Here is a 19,223-nt window from a genome sequence, read left to right as displayed (position 1 = left end):
AGCCCGCTTCCGCTTCCGGCCAGGGGCGGAGCCAGAGGGCCGCTCTTGGCCACCTCTCGCTCCAAGCGGGCTGCCTTTGCTCCCCTCTTCCCTTTCCGTCTCTCTGCTCTTTTGACCATAGAGGTGCCATAGAGAGGCAGAGCGGCCGCTCCGCTCCGCGGCCGTAGAGCGCAAAGCGAGTCCTCCCGGCCAGCGGCAATGACGTCACGAGGGGAGGGCGAGGAGGGGCCCTTCCCCGGTGAGGCGCCTGGTCCCCTTGGCAACGCGGGGCGGGAGCTGAACTCCCGGAGGGGCGGGGCGGAGTGACGGAGGCGGTCGGGGGTGGCGGGAGCGCCCTTAACCCTTCCCGTGCCGGCGCGGCCTCCTCCCTCCTTGGGGCGGCGCCAGGAGCCTGGCAGAGGCCGGTCTCGGAGGGCGGGGAGGGGGAGGCGCCGAGGCCTCGTCCCGCGCGAAGCAGGAGCCCCGCGCCGAGACCGGAGGAGCCGGGCAGCCGCTCGCCTTCCTCCTCCCCCCCGCCGGAGCTCGCCTAGGATGGGTCCATGCCCAGCCCCGCTCCCTGGCTGGAGATGAAGGGGGCCAAGCCCGCCGCCGCCGCCGCCGCCAGGACCCCTGCCCGGGAGGGGGAGGAGGAGGCCAGGGAAGGTGAGGAGGGGGCGCCTGGCGCCTGGGGATTGTCCCTCTGGAGCTTGGCACCCTCCTCCTCCGGAGAAGCCCCGGGAGCCGGGTCTGGGGGAGGCGGAAGAGGGGACTGCCAGGCGTCATGCCGGCCAAGCAAGCCCCTGCCCTGCAGACACCAGCCCGCCATAAGCTCAGAGGGCACCAGGTGACGTTCAGGTACAACCTCAGCCCCTTAGCTATAAGCCTGAAAGCGTCTTAAATCAGCACCCTTCCCTCCATCTTGCTTGACTAGCCGAGGGAGCCCACGTTTGTCCAGGCAGTTTTTCCAGGTTATGTGGCCAGCATGACGAAGCCGCTTCTGGCGAAACCAGAGCAGCTAATGGAAACGCTGTTTACCTTCCTGCCGGAGTGGTTGCTATTCTTGCACTTTGTCGTGCTTTTGAACTGCTAGGTTGGCAGGAGATGGGACAGAGCAACGGGGAGCTCACCCCTTCCAAGGGAAGCTCACCCCTTCACAGGGATTCGAACCAACGACCTTCTGATCGGCAAGCCCTAGGCTCAGTGGTTTAGATCACAGCGCCGCTCGCGTCCCTTATTCTTTGATAGGAGCTATTAATTTGCATGTCACTCCGGGACACAAAGGCAGAGAGCATAAGGAATCGCAGGATGCAGCTTCTCACTGCCAATCCCAGGCCTGTCAGGTCCACGCAGAGGCTGCTCGTGGGAAATGCTGACTTCAAATGAATTGGGTCCCATCTAAAGATAGGAAGTTTGGTTAAAAAGGCTTCTGCTGGCTGAGTCTCTTAATGACCCTTTCCCGATAACCTTTCATGAGAACCTTGAAATCCTCTTGGGAGCCTAGGAAGCTTCCTTTCCCTGAGCCAAACCGTCAGGTCCTTCTAGCAGCACTGCCTGCACTGCAGGGGCTTCTCCAGGGTTTGGGTCAGGGATCCTCTTCCTGGAGATCTCACTGGGGACTGAACCTGTGAACTCCTGCCCTCAACAGTGCTGGTCTCTCAAGAACTAGACTCTCCTGGCACTGTTTGTGTGATTTGGCATTCCTTTATGAGATATACAGCAGAACTACTCCTACTACATGCCTATTTTGTAGTTTTGTTTTCACCTTTTGATTTTCAACTGTTATAATTGTTCTCTCTCTTCTACAATAACAATAACTAAAGAAGTGTGCGTGCACACAAAAGCTCATACCAATAACTAACTTAGTTGGTCTCTAAGGTGCTACTGGAAGGAATTTTTTTTATTTTGTTTCAATAACAATAACATTTATACCCCGCCCATCTGGCTGGGTTCCCCCAGCCACTCTGGGTGGCTCCCAACAGAATATTAAAAACACAATAAAGAATCAAACATTAAAAACTTCCCTAAACAGGTCTGCCTTCAGATGTCTTCTAAAAGTCTATGCATTCTATACAACAGGGACGTCCAACTTCCAAGAGGCTGCGATCTGCTCACAGATCGACCAGTAGATCGCAATCGACTTGTTGTACGTGCTTGCTATACATTATAGAATGAAATAATAATACAGTCCTGTACAGTCCTATTATCGTACAGTCTACGAACAGTCCTGTTAATGAACTATTCGAGCAACGAACTCCACAAAACCGGAAGTAGGTGTTCTGGTTAGCGAACTTTGCCCCGGAAGCCGAACGGTGGAAGGGCACCGGTGGTGGGAGGCCTCAGTAGGGAAAGCACACCTCAGTTCAAGAGCGCTTTCGGCTTAAGAACGGACTTCCGGAATGAATTAAGTTCATAGACCGAGGTAGCACTGTAATAAATCCCCCCCCCCCAAACCCCACACATGTCTCAGTCTTTCTTCTCCTCTTAGCTGGGGATTCCCTTTCCAAGGCAAAGCACGAGCAGGAAAACAAAGATGCAGGCGATGACAAGGAGCTCCCCAAAAAGAAGCAGAAGTCTGGTGAGTGGATTCTACTTTGGTTCCTTTCTCTGGGCCCCTGCACACTCCTGGCTCTCCTGCAAGGAGAGACCCCCTGCCCACCTCCTCCTGATGTGAGGGGGCCGCCCATTCCTGTCCCTTTGCACTCTACACTTTGAGCTTTGCTGCTCCCAAGTGATGGGAGCCCCTCATGAACTATTCATCTTCCTGTGTTGGAGCTTGAGCCCATGTTGGGGCGGTCACTTCCCTTGGCCTCCATCTCTCCCCAAGGTTGTTGGTGGGGTGTTCTGGGTTGTGGTGGAGGGTAGATGGCCCTGGCTGCAGAGGCAAACCTTCACTGCTGTTTTTCCTTGTCCCAGGGAAATGGCAGCAGATGGGGCGACAGCCTAATCTCAAGCCCAAAAGCGGCCATAGAAAAAGAGACACACCGGTATATGCCGCAGGTAAAACAGGACCCCGACATCGCAGCTCCTTGGTGAGGACAGAAGCCAAGGAACCAGGGCCGTCGTCCTCTGGACCCCAGGACCTCTGGCGAAGGGGGGGGGGCTCTTGTCTGCCCTCCCTGTGTGCAGCCAGGAATGGCGCATAGCTGAAAAAGCAGGCGGAAGAGGTTGTTGGGGTGCATTACTGGGGGGGGGGTGCAGAGGGCTAGTAAGTGTGACTGTGTCCCTAAGCATAGAAAGAAGAGCCCTGCAGCAGGTGGGGCAGCCCAGGATGCCCCAGTGGGATGCCCACAGGCCAGGTGAGAGGGCAGCCCCACTCAGGACCAGCCCAGGATGCCCCAGTGGGATGCCCACAGGCCAGGTGAGAGGGCAGCCCCACTCAGGACCAGCCCAGGATGCCCCAGTGGGATGCCCACAGGCCAGGTGAGAACCTTAAGAGGCTGAGTCAGCCCCTTCTTCTGCTCCCCCAGGCAGCCTGGAAGAGCACTGGCAGCTGGAGATCCTGAGCAGAGGCCGCGTCACGTGTCCCACCTGCAGGGCTGTTGGGAGGAAGACGGTGGAAGGGCTGAAGAAGCACATGACCAGCTGCCAGCATGTGAGCAGGCGGGGTGGGGGGTGGGACCTTATCCTTTCCCTGGGTAATCCCTGGGGATCCTCCCAACCCTGCAACTCCCTCTCAAGGCGTAACAGTGTCATCAGAAACCCGCTACAGTGGTGCCTCGCAAGACGAAAGAGTTTTCCGTTTTTTGAGTCGTTCCGCAAGATGGATTTCCCTATGGGCTTGCTTCGCAATACGAAACGTCTTGCGAGTTCTTGCGAGTTTGTTTCCTTTTTCTTTAAGCCGCTAATAGCCGTGCTTCGCAAGACAAAGAGACTCGCGGAACGGATTAACTTCGTCTTGCGAGGCACCACTGTACATCAGGCCGAGGGAGGCCCACCTCGTCCTGCTTCCTGTCTCCCGCATCAGCCAGCCAGGAAAACCCCCAGCAGCAGCTCCCCCCCCCACTAGCCCCCAGCCTGCCAGCAGCTCTTGCTCAGAGGGGAACCATTTCACCCTGGAGTTCAAGGGGATCCTGCCAGCCCCTCTTCTCCCCCACAGCCCTTTGGGGTCCCTCATGGCATTGCTTGCATGATGCTGCCCAAAGAAGAGTCGTTGTTCTTGGCCATTGAGACTGAGGGTTCAGTGAAGCAGCTTCTGCTCTGCACGTCTGCATGAGGGGGACGCCCCCAAGGGACTTAGTTATTTTGTAAAATTTATATACGGCTTGTTTGTAAGACAAATCTCAAAGCAGTTTACAAAAAAAGGAACAGTAAAATTATCGCTAAAAATTTAGAACCACAATTTTTAAAATGCAGACATTAAACTCACTGTAGAATAGAGCAGAGCAAGTCAGTTTCCGGGAGGGGGAGGGGGGAAAACGGACGGACGGACACTTCAGGCCCCAAACTCCAGGAGCAAGGACTAATGGGAGATGTTCCCACAGCCTGTGCTGCCCAGATGCTACTGCTGACATGTGCAATGCCTTGTGGTCTTCCTAGGAGATGCTCACATGCCACCACTGTGGGAAGCAGCTGCGGTCTCTGGCAGGAATGAAGTACCACATCATGGCAGACCACAACAGCCTGGTAAGCAGATGCTGCGCGCCCACAAGAACGTGTCTGGCTCCCCGGATGCCTCAGGCAGATGCTTCAGTCCCTGGAAGGCCAGCCTGCTGCCTGTCTGTATATCCACCCCCCCTGGGCCTTGTTCAGGGCCTCTGGGGAGCCTCTGGCCTGACCCAGCCTGCCTTGACTCCCGACACGGCGACAGTTCAGCCCCAGCAGGTCTTCCTGGGCCTTTGTCCTTGGGTCACCTGCAAGCACAGAATCATAGAGCTGGAAGGGTCATCTAGTCCAACCCCTGCAACACAGGAATCACAACTGCGTCATTCCGGACAGGGGGCCACCTCTGATGGAAGATCTCCAAGGAAGGAGAATCCACCACCTTCCCAGGGAGCCCCTTTCACTCTCAAACGGCTCTTGCCTCCAGAAAGTTCTTCCTGGGCTTTAGTGGGAATCTCCTGTCTTGCAATCTGAATGCCTCGCTTTGGAGCGTCTCTGGCCAGCCTTTCCCTTCCCTTTTACGCAGCCGGTGGGGACAGAGGAGGCGGCCTGCGATCTGGGCGAGAGAGAGCGCTTGCGGAGGGTGCTGAAGCGGATGGGGAAGCTCAAGTGCCCAAGGCAGGTGAGATGGAGCAGCCTCTGGCCTTCCGGGGAGCCAGAGCGGCCTGGGCCAGGCTGGGGCAGGGGCCTGGGACCGCCTCAGGCTCCTCTCAGTGAAGGCAGGGCTGACTCGCCACCTTCCAGCTGGTGGTGGAGGGGGGACGCAGAAGCCCCCCTCCCTCCTTCCTGGGAGCCTGTGCTCCTCTCTGCCCCCTCTCCTCCCCCAGGGCTGCACAGGCAGCTTCACCAGCGTCCTGGGCTTCCTCTACCACACACGGAAGTGCGGGAAGGAGGCTGCTGAGCTGGAGCAGATGGCTGTGAAGTGCCAGCACTGCGGCAAAGCCTACCGCTCCAAGGCGGGCCTCGCCTACCACCTGAAGACGGAGCATGGCCCGGTGAGTTGCCAGTGAGGAGCACAGAGGGGGGGACCCCTCCCCATCTCTGGAGCACTCTGCAGAGGAAGCCCCTCTTCCTGACTGACAGGCGGGTGGAAGAGGGGGCGGGGCCACGCCCAGAGAAGCCACTGCAGGCCCCCTCCTCCCCTTACGGGGCCGGGCATTGTCACCTGCAGAGAGCCTTTGCCACCCCTTTCTGGCAGTGGCAGGCGTTGGCCAGAACACAAGAGCTAAGAGGAACCTCTAGATCAGGCCGATGGCCGCCCAGTCCAGCCTCCTGTTCTCACAGGGCCAGCCAGATGCCTGTGGGAAACCAGCAAGCAGGAGCTGAGCCCAAGAGCCCGGAGCCTCTCCTGCCGTGCTTTCTGGCCACTGGCCTGCAGAAGCGGAGGTCAGCCATCAAAAGCCCAGCCTTCCGTAAATCTGTCCGTTCCTCTTTGAAAGCCACCCACATTGGTGGCCATTGCTGCCTCCTGTGGGAGGGAGTTCCACAGTTTGCACTTTTAGTTTTACTATCCTTTTAGTCTTCGGCTTCATGGAATGTCCACAGACTCCAGCGTTGTGAGAGAGGGAGAAAAAAACATTTCTCTATCCACTTTCTCTAGGCTTTGCGTAATTTTACGAACTAGTTCCATGTCCCTCTTCCTCGCCTTTTCTCTAGACTGAAAAGTCCCAATTGCTGCAGCCTTTCCTCCTCCCCATGCTCACCTTGGTGGCCCTTTCTGAGCATCGCTCCCTGTGTCCTTCCTGTCAGATCGCCTTGCTGGGCCAGGACATCCAGCCGGCCCCCCCGGAGGAGGTGGCAAGCGCAGAGCCCAGCAGCGGAGGCCGCCGTGCTCTGAGGAAGTCTGCCCAGGCAGCCGCCCACCACCTGCAGGAGGCCCTGGCCAAGGAGGCCCTGGACAAGGAGTGGCCCAGGCGGAAGGTCTGGCAGGACCTGGTTCCCGAGGACCGGAAGGTGCGGCCGTTTCCTCAGAATCCATTTGGCCCTGGGAGCAAGAATAATAATAATATAATAATAATTTATTATTTATACCCCGCCCATCTGGCTGGGTTTCCCCAGCCACTCTGGGCGGCTTCCAACTGAATATTAAAAACAGTACAGCATCAAACATTAAAAACCTCCCTAAAGAGGGCTGCCTTCAGATGACTTTTAAAAGTAAAATAGTTATTTATTGCTTTGACATCTGCTGGGAGGGCGTTCCACAGGGCAGGCGCCACTACCGAGAAGGCCCTCTGCCTGGTTCCCTGTAACCTTACTTCTCGCAATGAGGGAACCGCCAGAAGGCCCTCGGCACTGGATCTCAGTTTCCGGGCTGAACGATGGGGTTGGAGACACTCCTTCAGATATACTGGACCGAGGCCGTTTAGGGCTTTAAAGGTCAGCACCAACACTTTGAATTATGCTCGGAAATGTACCGGGAGCCAATGCAGATCTCTCAGAACCGGTGTTATATGGTCCCGGTGGCCACTCCCAGTCACCAGTCTAGCTGCCGCATTCTGGATTAATTGCAGTTTCCGGGTCACCTTCAAAGGTAGCCCCACGTAGAGCGCGTTGCAGTAGTCCAAGCGGGAGATAACTAGAGCATGCACCACTCTGGCAAGACAGTCCGCGGGCAGGTAGGGTCTTAGCCTGCGTACCAGGTGGAGCTGGTAGACAGCTGCCCTGGACAGAGAATTAACCTGTGCCTTCATGGACAGCTGTGAGTCCAAAATGACTCCCAGGCTGCGCACCTGGTCCTTCAGGGGCACAGTTACCCCATTCAGGACCAGGGAATCCCCCACACTCGCCCGCCCCCTGTCCCCCAAAAACAGTACTTCTGTCTTGTCAGGATTCAACCTCAATCTGTTAGCCGCCATCCATCCTCCAACCGCCTCCAGGCACTCACACAGGACCTTCACCGCCTTCACTGGTTCTGATTTAAAGGAGAGGTAGAGCTGGGTGTCATCTGCATACTGATGAACACTCAGCCCAAACCCCCTGATGATCTCTCCCAGCGGCCGCATGTAGATGTTGAAAAGCATGGGGGAGAGGACAGAACCCTGAGGCACCCCACAAGTGAGAGCCCAGGGGTCTGAACACTCATCCCCCACCACCACTTTCTGGACACGGCCCAGGAGGAAGGAGCGGAACCACTGTATGACAGTGCCCCCAGCTCCCAACCCCTCTAGACGGTCCAGAAGGATGTTATGGTTGATGGTGTCAAAGGCCGCTGAGAGATCCAGCAGAACTAGGAAACAGCTCTCACCTTTGTCCCTAGCCCGCCGGAGATCATCAACCAGCGCGACCAAGGCAGTTTCAGTCCCATGGTGAGGCCTGAATCCCAATTGGAAGGGATCCAAATGGTCTGCTTCTTCCAGGCGTGCCTGGAGTTGTTCAGCAACCACCCGCTCAATCACCTTTCCCAAGAATGGAAGATTTGAGACTGGGCGATAGTTGGCCATACTGGCCGGGTCTAAAGATGGTTTTTTAAGAAGCGGTTTAATGACCGCCTCTTTCAGCGGATCTGGGAATGTTCCCTCACAGAGGGAAGCATTCACCACCCCGCAGAGCCCATCGCCCAGCCCTTCCCGGCTTGCTTTTATAAGCCAGGATGGGCAAGGATCCAGGAGACAGGTGGTTGGTTTCACTTGTCCAAGCAGCCTGTCCACATCCTCGGAGGTAACAGATTGAAATTGATCCCATGTAACAGGACTAGACAGAACTCTAGCACTCTCCGCCCTGGCCCTGCTCCCACGGTGGAGTCTACCTCCTTCTGAATCTGAGCGACTTTATCTGCAAAAAACTTTGCAAAAGCCTTGCAGGAGATCTTGGGGTCCCTTACCAAGAAGAGTCCTGGTTGACCTCGAGGTTTCTCAGGGGCCAGGATGCAGCAAGGGAGTGCTTTCTCCCGAGGAGCAGGGTCTTTTGCAATAGGGGGGGGCACGTTGTAGAAGCCCCCGCCTCAGGAGGCCTGCCCAGCCTGCTCTCTTGCAGCTTGCAGGGGAAATGCCCAAAGCTTTTCGTCAGGTTGATTTTTTTCGTTACTATTGTTGTCATCTATCCATCTCGAGAGACAATGGAGTGCACTTCCAGGGGTGAAGCCAAACTAGTGCATTAGCAGCAGTGAAGTGAGCTCCTCGGTTCAAGCCTGGGGGTCCTGGGCTGCCCAGACAACAAGACCCCCCCTCTCAGCCTCTCTGATGGGGGCCAAAGGAAAGCAGAGCAAGACGCTTAGCAGTAGCTTGGCTTGTTACCACGAGGCTGAGATTTTGTAGTAACAGCTATTTTAAGGCTTGACATTTTGTCTAACACTGGAATGGAGTCGAAGTCTTTTCAAAGTACAGGTGCAAATGGCTGCACTTCCCCCAGGGGCCAGGAGCCCGAGAAGCCGAAGAGGCTGGCTGGCCTCTCAAGGAAGGGGGTGTCCCTGGGGCTCAGGAGTCAGGGTGCTTTGCCCCTGCTTAGCTGGGTGCGGGGGGGGGGGGGCTGCTGTGGGAGTAGCTGAAGGCAGCAGCCCCTGCTCCTCACTCTGCCTTCCGGCTCTGCTCTCTTCTCTTCCTCAGCTGAAATACACCCGCCCAGGACTGCCTGCTGTCAGCCAGGAGGTTCTGAGCAAGTGGAGGGCAGAGATCAAGGCGTGCCGACGGGTCCGCTGCCCAAACCAGGTAACGGGACGGCTGGGCAAAGCTTGGGGGATGCCACTAACTCTCCTGACTGGACATGGGCAGCAGAGCTCCTTTCTCCTTGCCCCAAACACTTGCAGCGGAGGCTTTGGGGGGCTCTTCCTTGGTGTTAAGCTTCCCATGGAATAATCTGGAGGCCCCTCCCTCTGCCCTTTTGCACCACAGAGGTGCAGAGTGGGGGGAGTCCCCAAGTATCTGAGAGGAGGCTAAGAGCTGTTGCTGCCAGGAGCCTCTGGATTTCCCCTCCTGCTTTCAGACCCCCCCATCTCTGGGGCGCTCCTGGGTGGGGAGGGCCACTGACCGCCCTTTCCTGACTCTCGCCTTCCACCGCAGGGCTGTGAGTGTGTCTACAGCAGCATCTCCGGCCTCAAGTCCCACCTGGGCAGCTGCACCTTGGTATGTGCCAGCCTCTCCTTGGGGCTCCAGGAGGTGTGCGCTTGGGGGGCTTCAGCTGCTGCCTGCCATTGCCAAGCCACCCCTGGAGGCAGACATGGATTCACCATCACCATCTCTGCGCCCCAACTGGCAGATCACTCCCTCCACAGGGACGAGACACTTGCGCTTAAAATCGGGGGAGGGGGGCCTTCCCCTTTCCCCTTTCCCCTTTCCCCTTTCCCCCTCCTCCTCCTCCCCCCCCCCGCTGTCTTCCTCAAGTTCTTGCTGCCAGAGATTCTAGGCCACATTTCCGTCTCACTGCAGGGGGAGTTTGTGGCTGGGACATACCGGTGCCTGCTGTGTGAGAAGGAGTTTGTGTCCGAGAGTGGAGTCAAGTACCACATCAACACTGTGCATGCGCAGGTGAGGAGCAAGGGGGCTGCGGGAGGGCGCATGGACCCAATCCAATGCCACAGACCTTTCCGCTGGGCCCGCGCCCTCACCGGGGTCTGCGGCCATTGACCTGGCTGAGCCTGTGCTGGCACTCCCCCTTCCTCTCGCTCCCACCTCCTGCCTCTCCCCACCCCCAGGACTGGTTTGCAGTTGGCACACACACCGCCAAGAGCTTCAAGAAGCTGCTGAAGCAGCAGCCGGAGGAGGCGGAGCAGAAGAGAGCGCCCAGGAAGCCTCCGCCCAGCGGGAGCCGCAAGAGGAGGCCACAGACTGCTGCCTCCCCCAAGAAGGCCACACCCAGGCAGGAAGCAGGGGGGGAGCAGGGGCAGCAGCAGCCCCTCAAGGCCAGCTGCCCCCAGCAGGCAGGAAGTGGGAGCTGTGAGGAGGAGGAGGAGGAGGAGGATGACCCTCCCCCTCTGAAGCTCAGCCACAGGAGAGGGAGGGAGTAGCGGCCCCCCTCTGGTCTCTCAGGGTGGGGGGGATTCATAGAAAGGAAGGGGATCCTCTGGCCACACCCTGCCCTCCAGCCCCCCTCAGGCGGCCTTGGCTGCTCAAGTGACTGACTGGGGAAGGAGCCCCACGCCTCCCCCCAATGCTCAGCAGGGTTTACTTCTGAGGAGGCACATCAAGGACTCTGGTCCTCCCCAGGTGAGGCCACTCTCTCCAGGTGAGGAGCCACCAGAGGTGGGACTTCTTTCCTGGCCTCCGTCGGGCAGGGGGTGAACGATAGCCAAACAGTCACACATTCCAAGGTAATTTTTGCATTAAATTAGTTATAAAAAACCAAAATTAGCTACATGAAATTACTAAAATTGTGAATAAAAGTTTTATATAATCCTCTGGGTAATTTGGATTTGTTTAATAACATAAATCAGAACAGCATATTGAATTGTATGAAGTTTCCTGGTTTTCCTGGGTAGTATTACGCCCAGGTGTAAAAATACATGAATTCCAGATTGTGTGTCACATCTTATAGACAGATTTGTAAATAAGATGGATGGATTTTCTTCTGTACCCATTTCTGAGTGCTGAGTTTTCAAAAAACTGTGGGTGCCCCTCCCGTGTTTCCCGGCGCATCAAGGCCCCCTGGAGTCTCCCACGAGAGGTGCCCTTTTGCCCTGCTGTTTGTGAGGACCCTCAGTCAGGAGAGGCCGTCTTGGGAAGGGGGCTGCACCCACCGGGTGCCAGGCTGACCTCACAATGTGTTGCTGTAGCAACAAGATAAACGGAACTGCCGGAGGAGGAGGAGGAGGAGGAGGAGGAGGAGGAGGTGTCACTTGGTCCAGGCTGGACTGCCTGGGAGAGCGGCTGGCGCGTTGGTGACAACTGCTGCTGGCCTGGCCCTCTGAGCACCATCCTTTCAGAGGGGTGGAAAGGGGTCCACAGGGCAGGCCTCCTTTCAGTGCCTCTGGAGCCAAACCAGCCACTCCCTGCAATAGAGGCGTCTCCTGTGCCAAACCAAGAGAGGTGTTGACCCTTTGCTTTTCTCTGTTGCCTGTCTTGAAGGCAGCTGTGTGGAGCTGGCTGGTCTTGACCGACCCAGGCCTGGCCAGGGGTCTGTGGCCCTGAGAGCGCGGCCAGGGCGAGGGAGCTGGGATGCAGTCACTGGAGGCTGGTCCCGAGGACTGGCAAGCCCCCGAGCTGGCCAACCTCTGCCCACCCCCTCTAAGCCGGGGCAGCGGGACAGTGGTGGAGTCCCCGTTGCTGGACCCTCTGCTGCTCAGCCAGGAGGTGCGAGAGCAGCTGACAGCTCACCTCCAACGGAAGCGGCTGCAGCTGCTGTGGGGCTTGCCTGGCCTGGTGCACAGCTCGCTGGAGAGGTCTGTGCCGGCCCTGCCGGGCTTCCTGGCATGCACAGCCCCGCAGGCAGCCACCGACCACCAGAGGCCCCTTTTCAAGGTGGAGAGGCGGCAGTGCCTGGAGCGCCACCTGAGGGAGAGAGCGGTGCATCGCAAGTGGGGCTTCCCCAAGAGGGTCTGCAAAGCCCTCTGCTGGCCGCTGCCCCCTCCCGGGACACCTCTGGCCCAGGCAGCCCCACAGCAAGAGAGGCCCTCTTCGAAAGGGAGCAGCTCTCCAAAGCAACACAGTGTTTCGGCAGCACTGGCTTGTTCTGCCATGACCATGGCAGCCAAAGGCGGCAGAAGCTGGTGGAGCCCAGAAGCGACCCAGGAGCCTTTGCCACGGGCCTCGGGACTGGCACGCCTGCCTGGGAAGCAGTGGGAAGAGCTGGGTGGGGATGGCCCCTGGAACAGCCTGCCCACCTTGGAGCTCCTCCAGGTCCATCTGCCCTCAGCCACAGCCCACCCGGACGGGGCTCGGAGCCTGCCTGGGGAGGCGTGTGCTAGCGTGGAGCTCCAGCGCTGCAAGAGGCAGCAGCCAAGCTGGGGCCGGGCACCCCTTGCCCAAGGATGTCCTCCTGCAGAGAAGCATCCTCTTGCTGCAGCCGCCCAAGGGAAGATGAATCCTGAGGAAGGGGGCTGGGATTCCCCTCGGACTGCCTGGGCCATCACAGATACCCAAAGAGAGCTGCCTCCACCAACCAGCAAACGGGATCCCGCCCGGCTGGATCTGGTCCTTTGGGATCTGACCCCAGCCTTGGCTTCCATCCCAGGTGGGGGGGAGCAGGCCCCGGAGTGCCGCCAAGAGAGCCCCCCTCTGACTGAGCGGCCTTGCTGTGCTCACTCCGCCTTCTGCCGCTGCTGCTGCCACCATCACCACCAGGAGGCTGCTTTGAAGCCCTGTCCCACGAGCCTCCTGGGGAAAGCTATGCCTCACACCCCTGAGGGGTTGGGTGGGCAAACTAGTTCACCACGAGCAACAGACCTTTCCACAAACAGTCCCAGAGCAAATCCAGGATGTGAAAGATTTCTTACGACTGACAAAAAGCAGTACTTCGAATTCCACCTGCGCGAGAAGCTTCTGCATCAGCGGTGGGGGGTGCCCAGGAGGGTGAAGGAGTCTGTGGCCAGGTCGGCCCTCCTGCAAAGCACCATCAGGTGAGGCCCGCCCCCCCCCCGGACCTGCCCCATGTGACACTGCCAAGATGCAGGAGCTCAGCTGGCTGCAAGGAGCTTCGCTGTTCCTCAGTGCTGCAAGGAGAGGTCCAGAACCCCATCCTCACCCCCGAGACACAGAAGTCAGATGAGGAGCTCAAGCTGTTGTGTGAGCAGCCTGGCTAGAAGATGGCAGTGCAAGACAGGCATGCTCATCATACTGGGCTTGGATGAGTCCTCAGCGCCACTCCTTTGGACTGGAGTGCAGATACTTTGAGCAGGAAATAAATGTATTGTTTCTGATGGGAGTTTAATTGAGGATTAAATCCATAAATTAAAATCAAAACCTCCTATCCCACATGTGGGGGAGCAATATGAGAGCAAACATGCTGTGAAGCCCCTTTAGCAGAGTAAAAATACTTAGGCACTTTGGCAGCTTACTGTAATCTAGGAATTAGGCAATTACATCTCTATCCCTGGTACAGATAGGTAGCCGTGTTGGTCTGCCATAGTCAAAATAAAAAAATTCCTTCCAGTAGCACCTTAAAGACCAACTAAGTTAGTTCTTGGTCTGAGCTTTCGTGTGCATGCACACTTCTTCAGATACGAAGAAGTGTGCATGCACACGAAGAAGTGTGCATGCACACGAAAGCTCAGACCAAGAACTAACTTAGTTGGTCTTTAAGGTGCTACTGGAAGGAATTTTTTTATTTTATCTCTATCCCTGTTTATTTGTGGTCTGCTGACCTTTCCCCTCTCCATCCCCTTTGCTAAGAATGAACCACACGTTTTAGTAAGATAAACAAAAGGTTTACTGACATTTGAATGCAGGCAACAAATATATCAAAGTAATATGCTGGTAAAAAAACCTTTGTTACAAAATACAAAGTTAGTTTCTAAAACGGAGTCTGAGCTGAGCCTAGGAATATACTAGGGTTGCCATATTTCAACAAGTAAAAAGCCGGACACAATTTTTTGTTGTGCAAAATCCCCCCCCCATCATTTCCGACATGGGTTGTCATACGTCCAGGTTTTCCTGCACATTTTTGGAAATTCTGCCTGGACACTGTTTCTGATGGACAAATCCCAGATATGTCTGGGGAAACCCCGATGTATGGCAGCCCTACTAATACGTCTGCTCACATCACTGGCTTGACAGAAGAGAGGGTGAGAGAGCTCAGGCAGGAAGAAATTACATAATAAAGCGAGATGAGCGCCGCAACCCCAGAGTCGGTCATGACTTGGCCTAATGGTCAGGGGGTCCCTTTACCTTTAGTTTATATCCTTTGTTAGACATTCCCATCAAAGCGTTAAACAAGTGACCGCATCTTCTTTGGCGATCACTCGTAGCCGAGTAAGATTGTCTTCCATAAACACAGTTTTAACAATGAGTCCGTAAGTGACTTTGGAGGCCAATTCTGGATCCACATGTCCCTCCACAGTGGGGGCATTGGTTTCCAGGCAGGAGTTGATCATGGTGTGGATTTGCCAAGCGTGCCTTCCTCTTAGCATGTTTCTCCCTTGGATCCTGAGTCTGAGTGTCTTCAAAGCCCAGGACACCTTTGGTGGTGCCTGTTCTCCAACTGGAGCGCTCGCAGGCCAGTGTTTCCCAGTTGTTGGTGTTTATGCTACATTCTTTAAACCTCTTTTGTTGACCACCAGCATTATGCTTTCCATTTTTAAGTCTCATACAGCCCTTCATGTGCCTGTCTGGCCATCATACCTTTGTCATCTTGACTGGAAACCACAGGGGGTTAATGTCTCCAAGTCCAGCTTGTCACTTAACACACAGCCCATCCTGCACCTTCCCCAGTCACAAGCTGTGCGTCTAGGAAATGGGGGCTGCCTTTAGTTGATGACACTTAAGGACTGATAAGGACAACATTTTGGGGTGCGGTACTTAACTGTTTCCCAGCTTCGGTAGGGTCTAGCCCTGCGGGTTCAGAATTGGTCAGGTTCAAGCAAGAGATCACAGCCAGGCAAATTGAAGCAAAACAAAAGCTAGGAAACCTGATCGTCTATTGTTGCAACAAGGTTTCAACTCCCAAACAAAACAAAGTCCAGAACAAAGGGCAAATGGCCTCTTTTGTCACAGAAAAGGCATAGTGTCAGATAGAAATTTGAGAACCAGAAATGCCCCTGTCTATCCTGCATAGTTCAAGTACCCACACCCCACAAGTCAATTAAAGTATTTACATATCCCTTTGTCAGGAAGGCATCCCTTGGCATTTTTATTTAGTCCTGAGTCTCATTTCCCTCTGACCATTACTAGTCTGGTCCCTTTGTCAGGGCTGTTAACACTTGGTTTGGCCGTTAGGAGGGGTATCCTAAGTATGTGTTGTCACATCTTGAGAATTATGGAGTCCCTGTTCCATACATGCCATGAGTCAGGTCCCCTCCCCTCCATCCTGGGATCACAATTTTTATCACCTTTTTGAACTAAATAAAACTATCTGACTAATTTTAGTGAATTTCTGTGCTTCAGAAAATGGGGTTTCCTTGCCTTATTATGACACTGGGAACCCAGTATAACAGACGGAAACGTACATAAGTCAGTGGCCGTGTGTGCATGTATTGCTCAGTAGCAGGGCAAGCTCCTGTGTCCTGGAACTCTGATGTGTCAAGTCCTTACGCATAGCGTGCCAATGCTTCTGAGGAGTTGGTTGGTGCCCCTCCTTTGTCCATAACAGTGGCTGAGCAGCTGCTTGGCAGCCAGAGGCCTCCTGAAATAAAAATATCTCCAGGTAGAAATCCTACATTGCCAAGGTAGGAGTGAATGTAGGGAGATCCTGCACCTGGTCACTATCTGGACCCAGCTAAGCCATGACCCCGATCCTGACCATTGCTGAACCGCAACCAAAGATCTGCCCGCACCCCCAACATACCTCCTGGTTTTGTTAGCCTGAGTCGTGAGGCTCCCTTAAGTAGGGCCACTGAGATGGCTTCCCTCATCTGTCCCTGCAGAATGAGAGTTTGCCTCCCATCCTGTTTTATTAACAGTTTTTCTATCTCAACTCACCACACCTCGACAAAGCAATTTGTAAAGCAGCAACCTAATAAAATTGCAAACTGTGAAAAGAAGAAGATATTAAACCACATTAAGTAATATTACAACAACAGCAGTTAAGCAAAACTGATTAAAATGGGTTCAGTGCAGCGCATTAGTTGGACTATGGAACTCCCTCCCACAGGAGGCAGCGATGGCCACCAGATGGGATGACTTCCAAAGAGGACTCGACAAACCCACGGAGAGGGCGAGCGATGGCTACTAGTCAGCCTGGAGGCTATACTCTGTGGCCACAGTCCATGCTGCTGCTGGATTCCAGATGCTGGCAGCCACAGGAGAGCGCGCTCTTCCGCACGGATCCTGCTTGCAGGTTTCCCCCAGGCATCTGCTTGGACACCGTGAGAACAGGAGGCCCGACTAGCTGAGCCACGGGCCCGATCCACCAGGCTCCTCGAAGGCTCGCCTGAAGGTTCTCTCCGCCAGGACCCTGGTCAGCGTCTCAGCAGTTGCGCGGCTGGAGGCAGCTCGTCTGCCCTGCGCTGCGGAGAAGGGGCGCCCGCCCTCCTGCGTCTCCGCGCGTCCCCGCTGCCGGTCGCTCTCCTCCTCCGGGGCCGCCGCGGCGCAGGAGGGCCAAATCCCGCAGCGAGTCCTGCTGCCGCCGCAAGCGCTGCACGCGATCCTCCAGCCGGTCCTTGTGCGCCTGCAGCGCCCGCGCCCTCGCCACCAGCCGCGCCAGCTCCTGCCTCAGCTCCCGGTTCTGCCGCTGCGCCTCCCGCCTGTGCTCCAGCAGGCACCGCGCGGCCACCTGGTGCGCTTCTCCGGCCACGCGCGCCGCCCGCTCCCGCGCCTCGCGCTCCTGCGCCGCCTTGGCTTGCGCGAAGCGCGCCGCCGCCTCCTGCCGCCGCTGCACGTGCTCCTCGCGGGCCGCCGCCTGCGCGCGCTGCAGCTCCCGCACTCGGCCGGCCTGCTCCTGCTGCAGCGCCCGCACCCCGCGCAGCTCCTCCAGCTCGGCGCTCAGCCGCGCCAGCTCGGCCTCCTGGCGGAGCAGCTCCGCGCGCAGCCCTGCCTCCTGCTCGGCGGAGCGGGCCAGGAGCTCCCGGCGCTCGTGCTGGATGTGCGCCAGCAGCTGCCGGCTCTCGTCGCCCAGCAACACGGCCGCCCCCTCCCGCCGCTGCGCCCGCTTGGCCACATAGTCCAGGAACTCCCGGCTCTCGGCGCGCAGCTCCTGCGCCTCCCGCTCCAGGAGCTCGTGCTGCGCCCGCAGCTGCGCCCGCCGCCCGCGCAGCCGCTCCAGCTCCCGGCAGACGCGCTCCAGCTCCCCTTGCAGCGGCGAGGCGCCTTCCTGCGGCGGGCCACCCCCGGAGTCCTGGGCGCCGCTCCCGGGGGCTGCGCGTCCTGTCCCAGCTGGCTGCGCCTGCGGCAGCGTCTTCCCCCGGCGCTTGCGAGGCATCCTGAGCCCTGGAGGAGGAAGGAGAAGAAGGGCGCTGGAAGTCGTCCAAGAGCGGAGCGGCTGCCCCGCGGAGCCCGACTAACCCAGGGCCCTCGGGGGAGCGGAGTAGGATCCGCCGCTCACGTGCTCCGTGCGCAGAGCCCCCCGCTGTTGAGCAGTTGAAGCGGGGAGCATTGGCCGTTCAGAGGAATCCAGAGGGCCCCCCCCCTTCAAGGGCAGAGGAAAATGTTCCTCTGCTAAGTTAGGAACCGAAAGTTTGAGCGGCTCTTGGCCCCGGTGGAATTGGGGGTGGAGGAGGGCTCTCCCGGGCGCAGGAGAGTCGAACAGGGGGGGCAGTCCCCGGGCAAGAAGGGGTTCTACTTGCAGGCTGCGCTGGAGGGTCCTTCGTGGCGCACGAAGAAGCAGAGCCGGGAGGCGGAGGAGAGGCCCCCTCGATGTGTTGTCGGTCGCCTGGCGACCGGGAGGGGAGGGGCAGGCAGGCAGGCGGGGCTCCTTCCAGCTTCCCGAGAGCCTCCCCAGACGACGGGCCCAAGAGGCTCCGGGGGGCACGAAGAAAAGTGTCGGGCGGGCGGGCCCGTCCAGGAGCAGGAGGCACGATGCTCGGGACCGATCGGGGCTCCGGTTCGACAGGCGCCGACGGCCGGCTGCTGCGGGGCTTGTAACCCGGGAGGTCCTTTGGGCCGCTGAGCTGTGTCTCCAGCCCGCCGGCCCGCGTCTGCCTTCCCCCTCGGAGAACTCAGCGGAGAAGGGCAAAACTAGTTTGAGTTGGTTCTGCGGAGTCTCTTTGGCTCTGGCGCCCCCTACCGCTTGTCTCCCTCCTGCCGTACCAGTCCTAGGGGGCACCGACCCCCCCACATTGACCCTAACTTCCATGTGGTTTGCTCCTGAGTAGCCTCTGGTTGGGCAGAAGAGCTTGTCCACCTGGAAAGAAAACTCTTAACCTAAACATCTGCTGTGCTGCCTTGGGAGTGATCTTCCAGTGGTGGAGTTTCCTTCCTTGGAGATTTTAAACAGGTCGGTTGGCCCCTGTCATGAATGCTTTAGCTGAGATTCCTGCATTGGGGGGGGGGGGTTGGGCTAGATGACCCTTGGGTCCCTTCCAACTCTGTGATTCTATGAGAGAAGAAAAGGCTCAGGAGTAAACACTACACAAATACTGAGCGGAGTCCCCAACATGGTTGGATGGCACCTGGAACAACACCTTCATCAGTGAGGCTGAGAGGGGGGCTGTCATCTGGGCAGCAGAAGACAACATATGCACTGCCCAGGCTTGGGGGGGGGCACTTTGGTAGTGCTAACCCAGTGGTTTGACTTGTCCATACCATTTGCATACTTGAAAATGCTTGGCTTATTGAATTCCTGCCTGCCCATCCCCAGTGCCAAACCTAAACCATGCAAAGACTCAAGGTTCATGAGTTGTAACCAGATGTGTTACTGTAGGTTAAGAGGAACACAGGCGGCCCTCCAGATGTTGGCAGATGTCGCAACACCATGGGCCTCTGGAACGAATTAAGTACTTAATCCGAGGTACCACGGTATCTGAGAAGTCAGAGGCAACCACAGTCAGTCACTTTCTGGTTACCTCCAGGATGAATTGCACTACAGTGGTACCTCAGGTTAAGAACTTAATTCATTCTGTAGGGAAAGACTTGCCAAAAAAGTTGAAAAACATCTTCATGTATGCGACAACGGCGAGAGTTCTGGTA

The 19,223-nt window shown here is 57.1% G+C and overlaps 2 protein-coding genes across 10 annotated transcripts; one reads left to right on the top strand and one right to left on the bottom strand.

Annotated features, from left to right (window-relative positions):
* The first annotated feature begins 183 nt into the window (after window positions 1–183).
* On the top strand, window positions 184–10,902 carry ZNF512 (zinc finger protein 512). Of its 8 annotated transcripts, none has more exons than XM_082218443.1 (12): window positions 184–238; window positions 2,465–2,554; window positions 2,893–2,976; window positions 3,447–3,571; window positions 4,516–4,602; window positions 5,105–5,200; window positions 5,406–5,573; window positions 6,328–6,531; window positions 9,120–9,221; window positions 9,573–9,635; window positions 9,939–10,037; window positions 10,205–10,902. In XM_082218443.1, the coding sequence occupies exons 1-12, from the start codon at window positions 199–201 to the stop codon at window positions 10,514–10,516; spliced, it is 1,470 nt and encodes a 489-aa protein (XP_082074569.1). In that variant the 5' UTR covers window positions 184–198; the 3' UTR covers window positions 10,517–10,902. The 8 variants fall into 8 exon arrangements, with proteins under 8 accessions (XP_082074569.1, XP_082074571.1, XP_082074567.1 ...); XM_082218441.1 differs by lacking the exon at window positions 184–238 and adding an exon at window positions 481–642; XM_082218442.1 differs by lacking the exon at window positions 184–238 and adding an exon at window positions 1,119–2,122.
* Window positions 10,903–15,062: 4,160 nt separating this feature from the next.
* On the bottom strand, window positions 15,063–18,440 carry CCDC121 (coiled-coil domain containing 121). Of its 2 annotated transcripts, none has more exons than XM_082217031.1 (2): window positions 17,878–18,440; window positions 15,063–17,518 (listed from the first exon to the last, which is right to left on the bottom strand). In XM_082217031.1, exon 2 carries the CDS (start codon window positions 17,515–17,517, stop codon window positions 16,567–16,569), a length of 951 nt encoding a protein of 316 aa, XP_082073157.1. In that variant the 5' UTR covers window position 17,518; window positions 17,878–18,440; the 3' UTR covers window positions 15,063–16,566. The 2 variants fall into 2 exon arrangements, with proteins under 2 accessions (XP_082073157.1, XP_082073158.1); XM_082217032.1 differs by lacking the exon at window positions 17,878–18,440 and adding an exon at window positions 17,641–17,694 and having other exon boundaries at window positions 15,063–17,525.
* Between the last annotated feature and the right edge of the window lie 783 nt (window positions 18,441–19,223).

This window comes from Podarcis vaucheri (genome assembly GCF_965113315.1).
Source record: "Podarcis vaucheri genome assembly, chromosome: 3".
NCBI classification, from domain to species: domain Eukaryota; kingdom Metazoa; phylum Chordata; class Lepidosauria; order Squamata; family Lacertidae; genus Podarcis; species Podarcis vaucheri.
The sequence above is the reverse complement of the archived record's forward strand: the minus strand, read 5'-3'. Positions and strand labels throughout refer to the sequence as shown.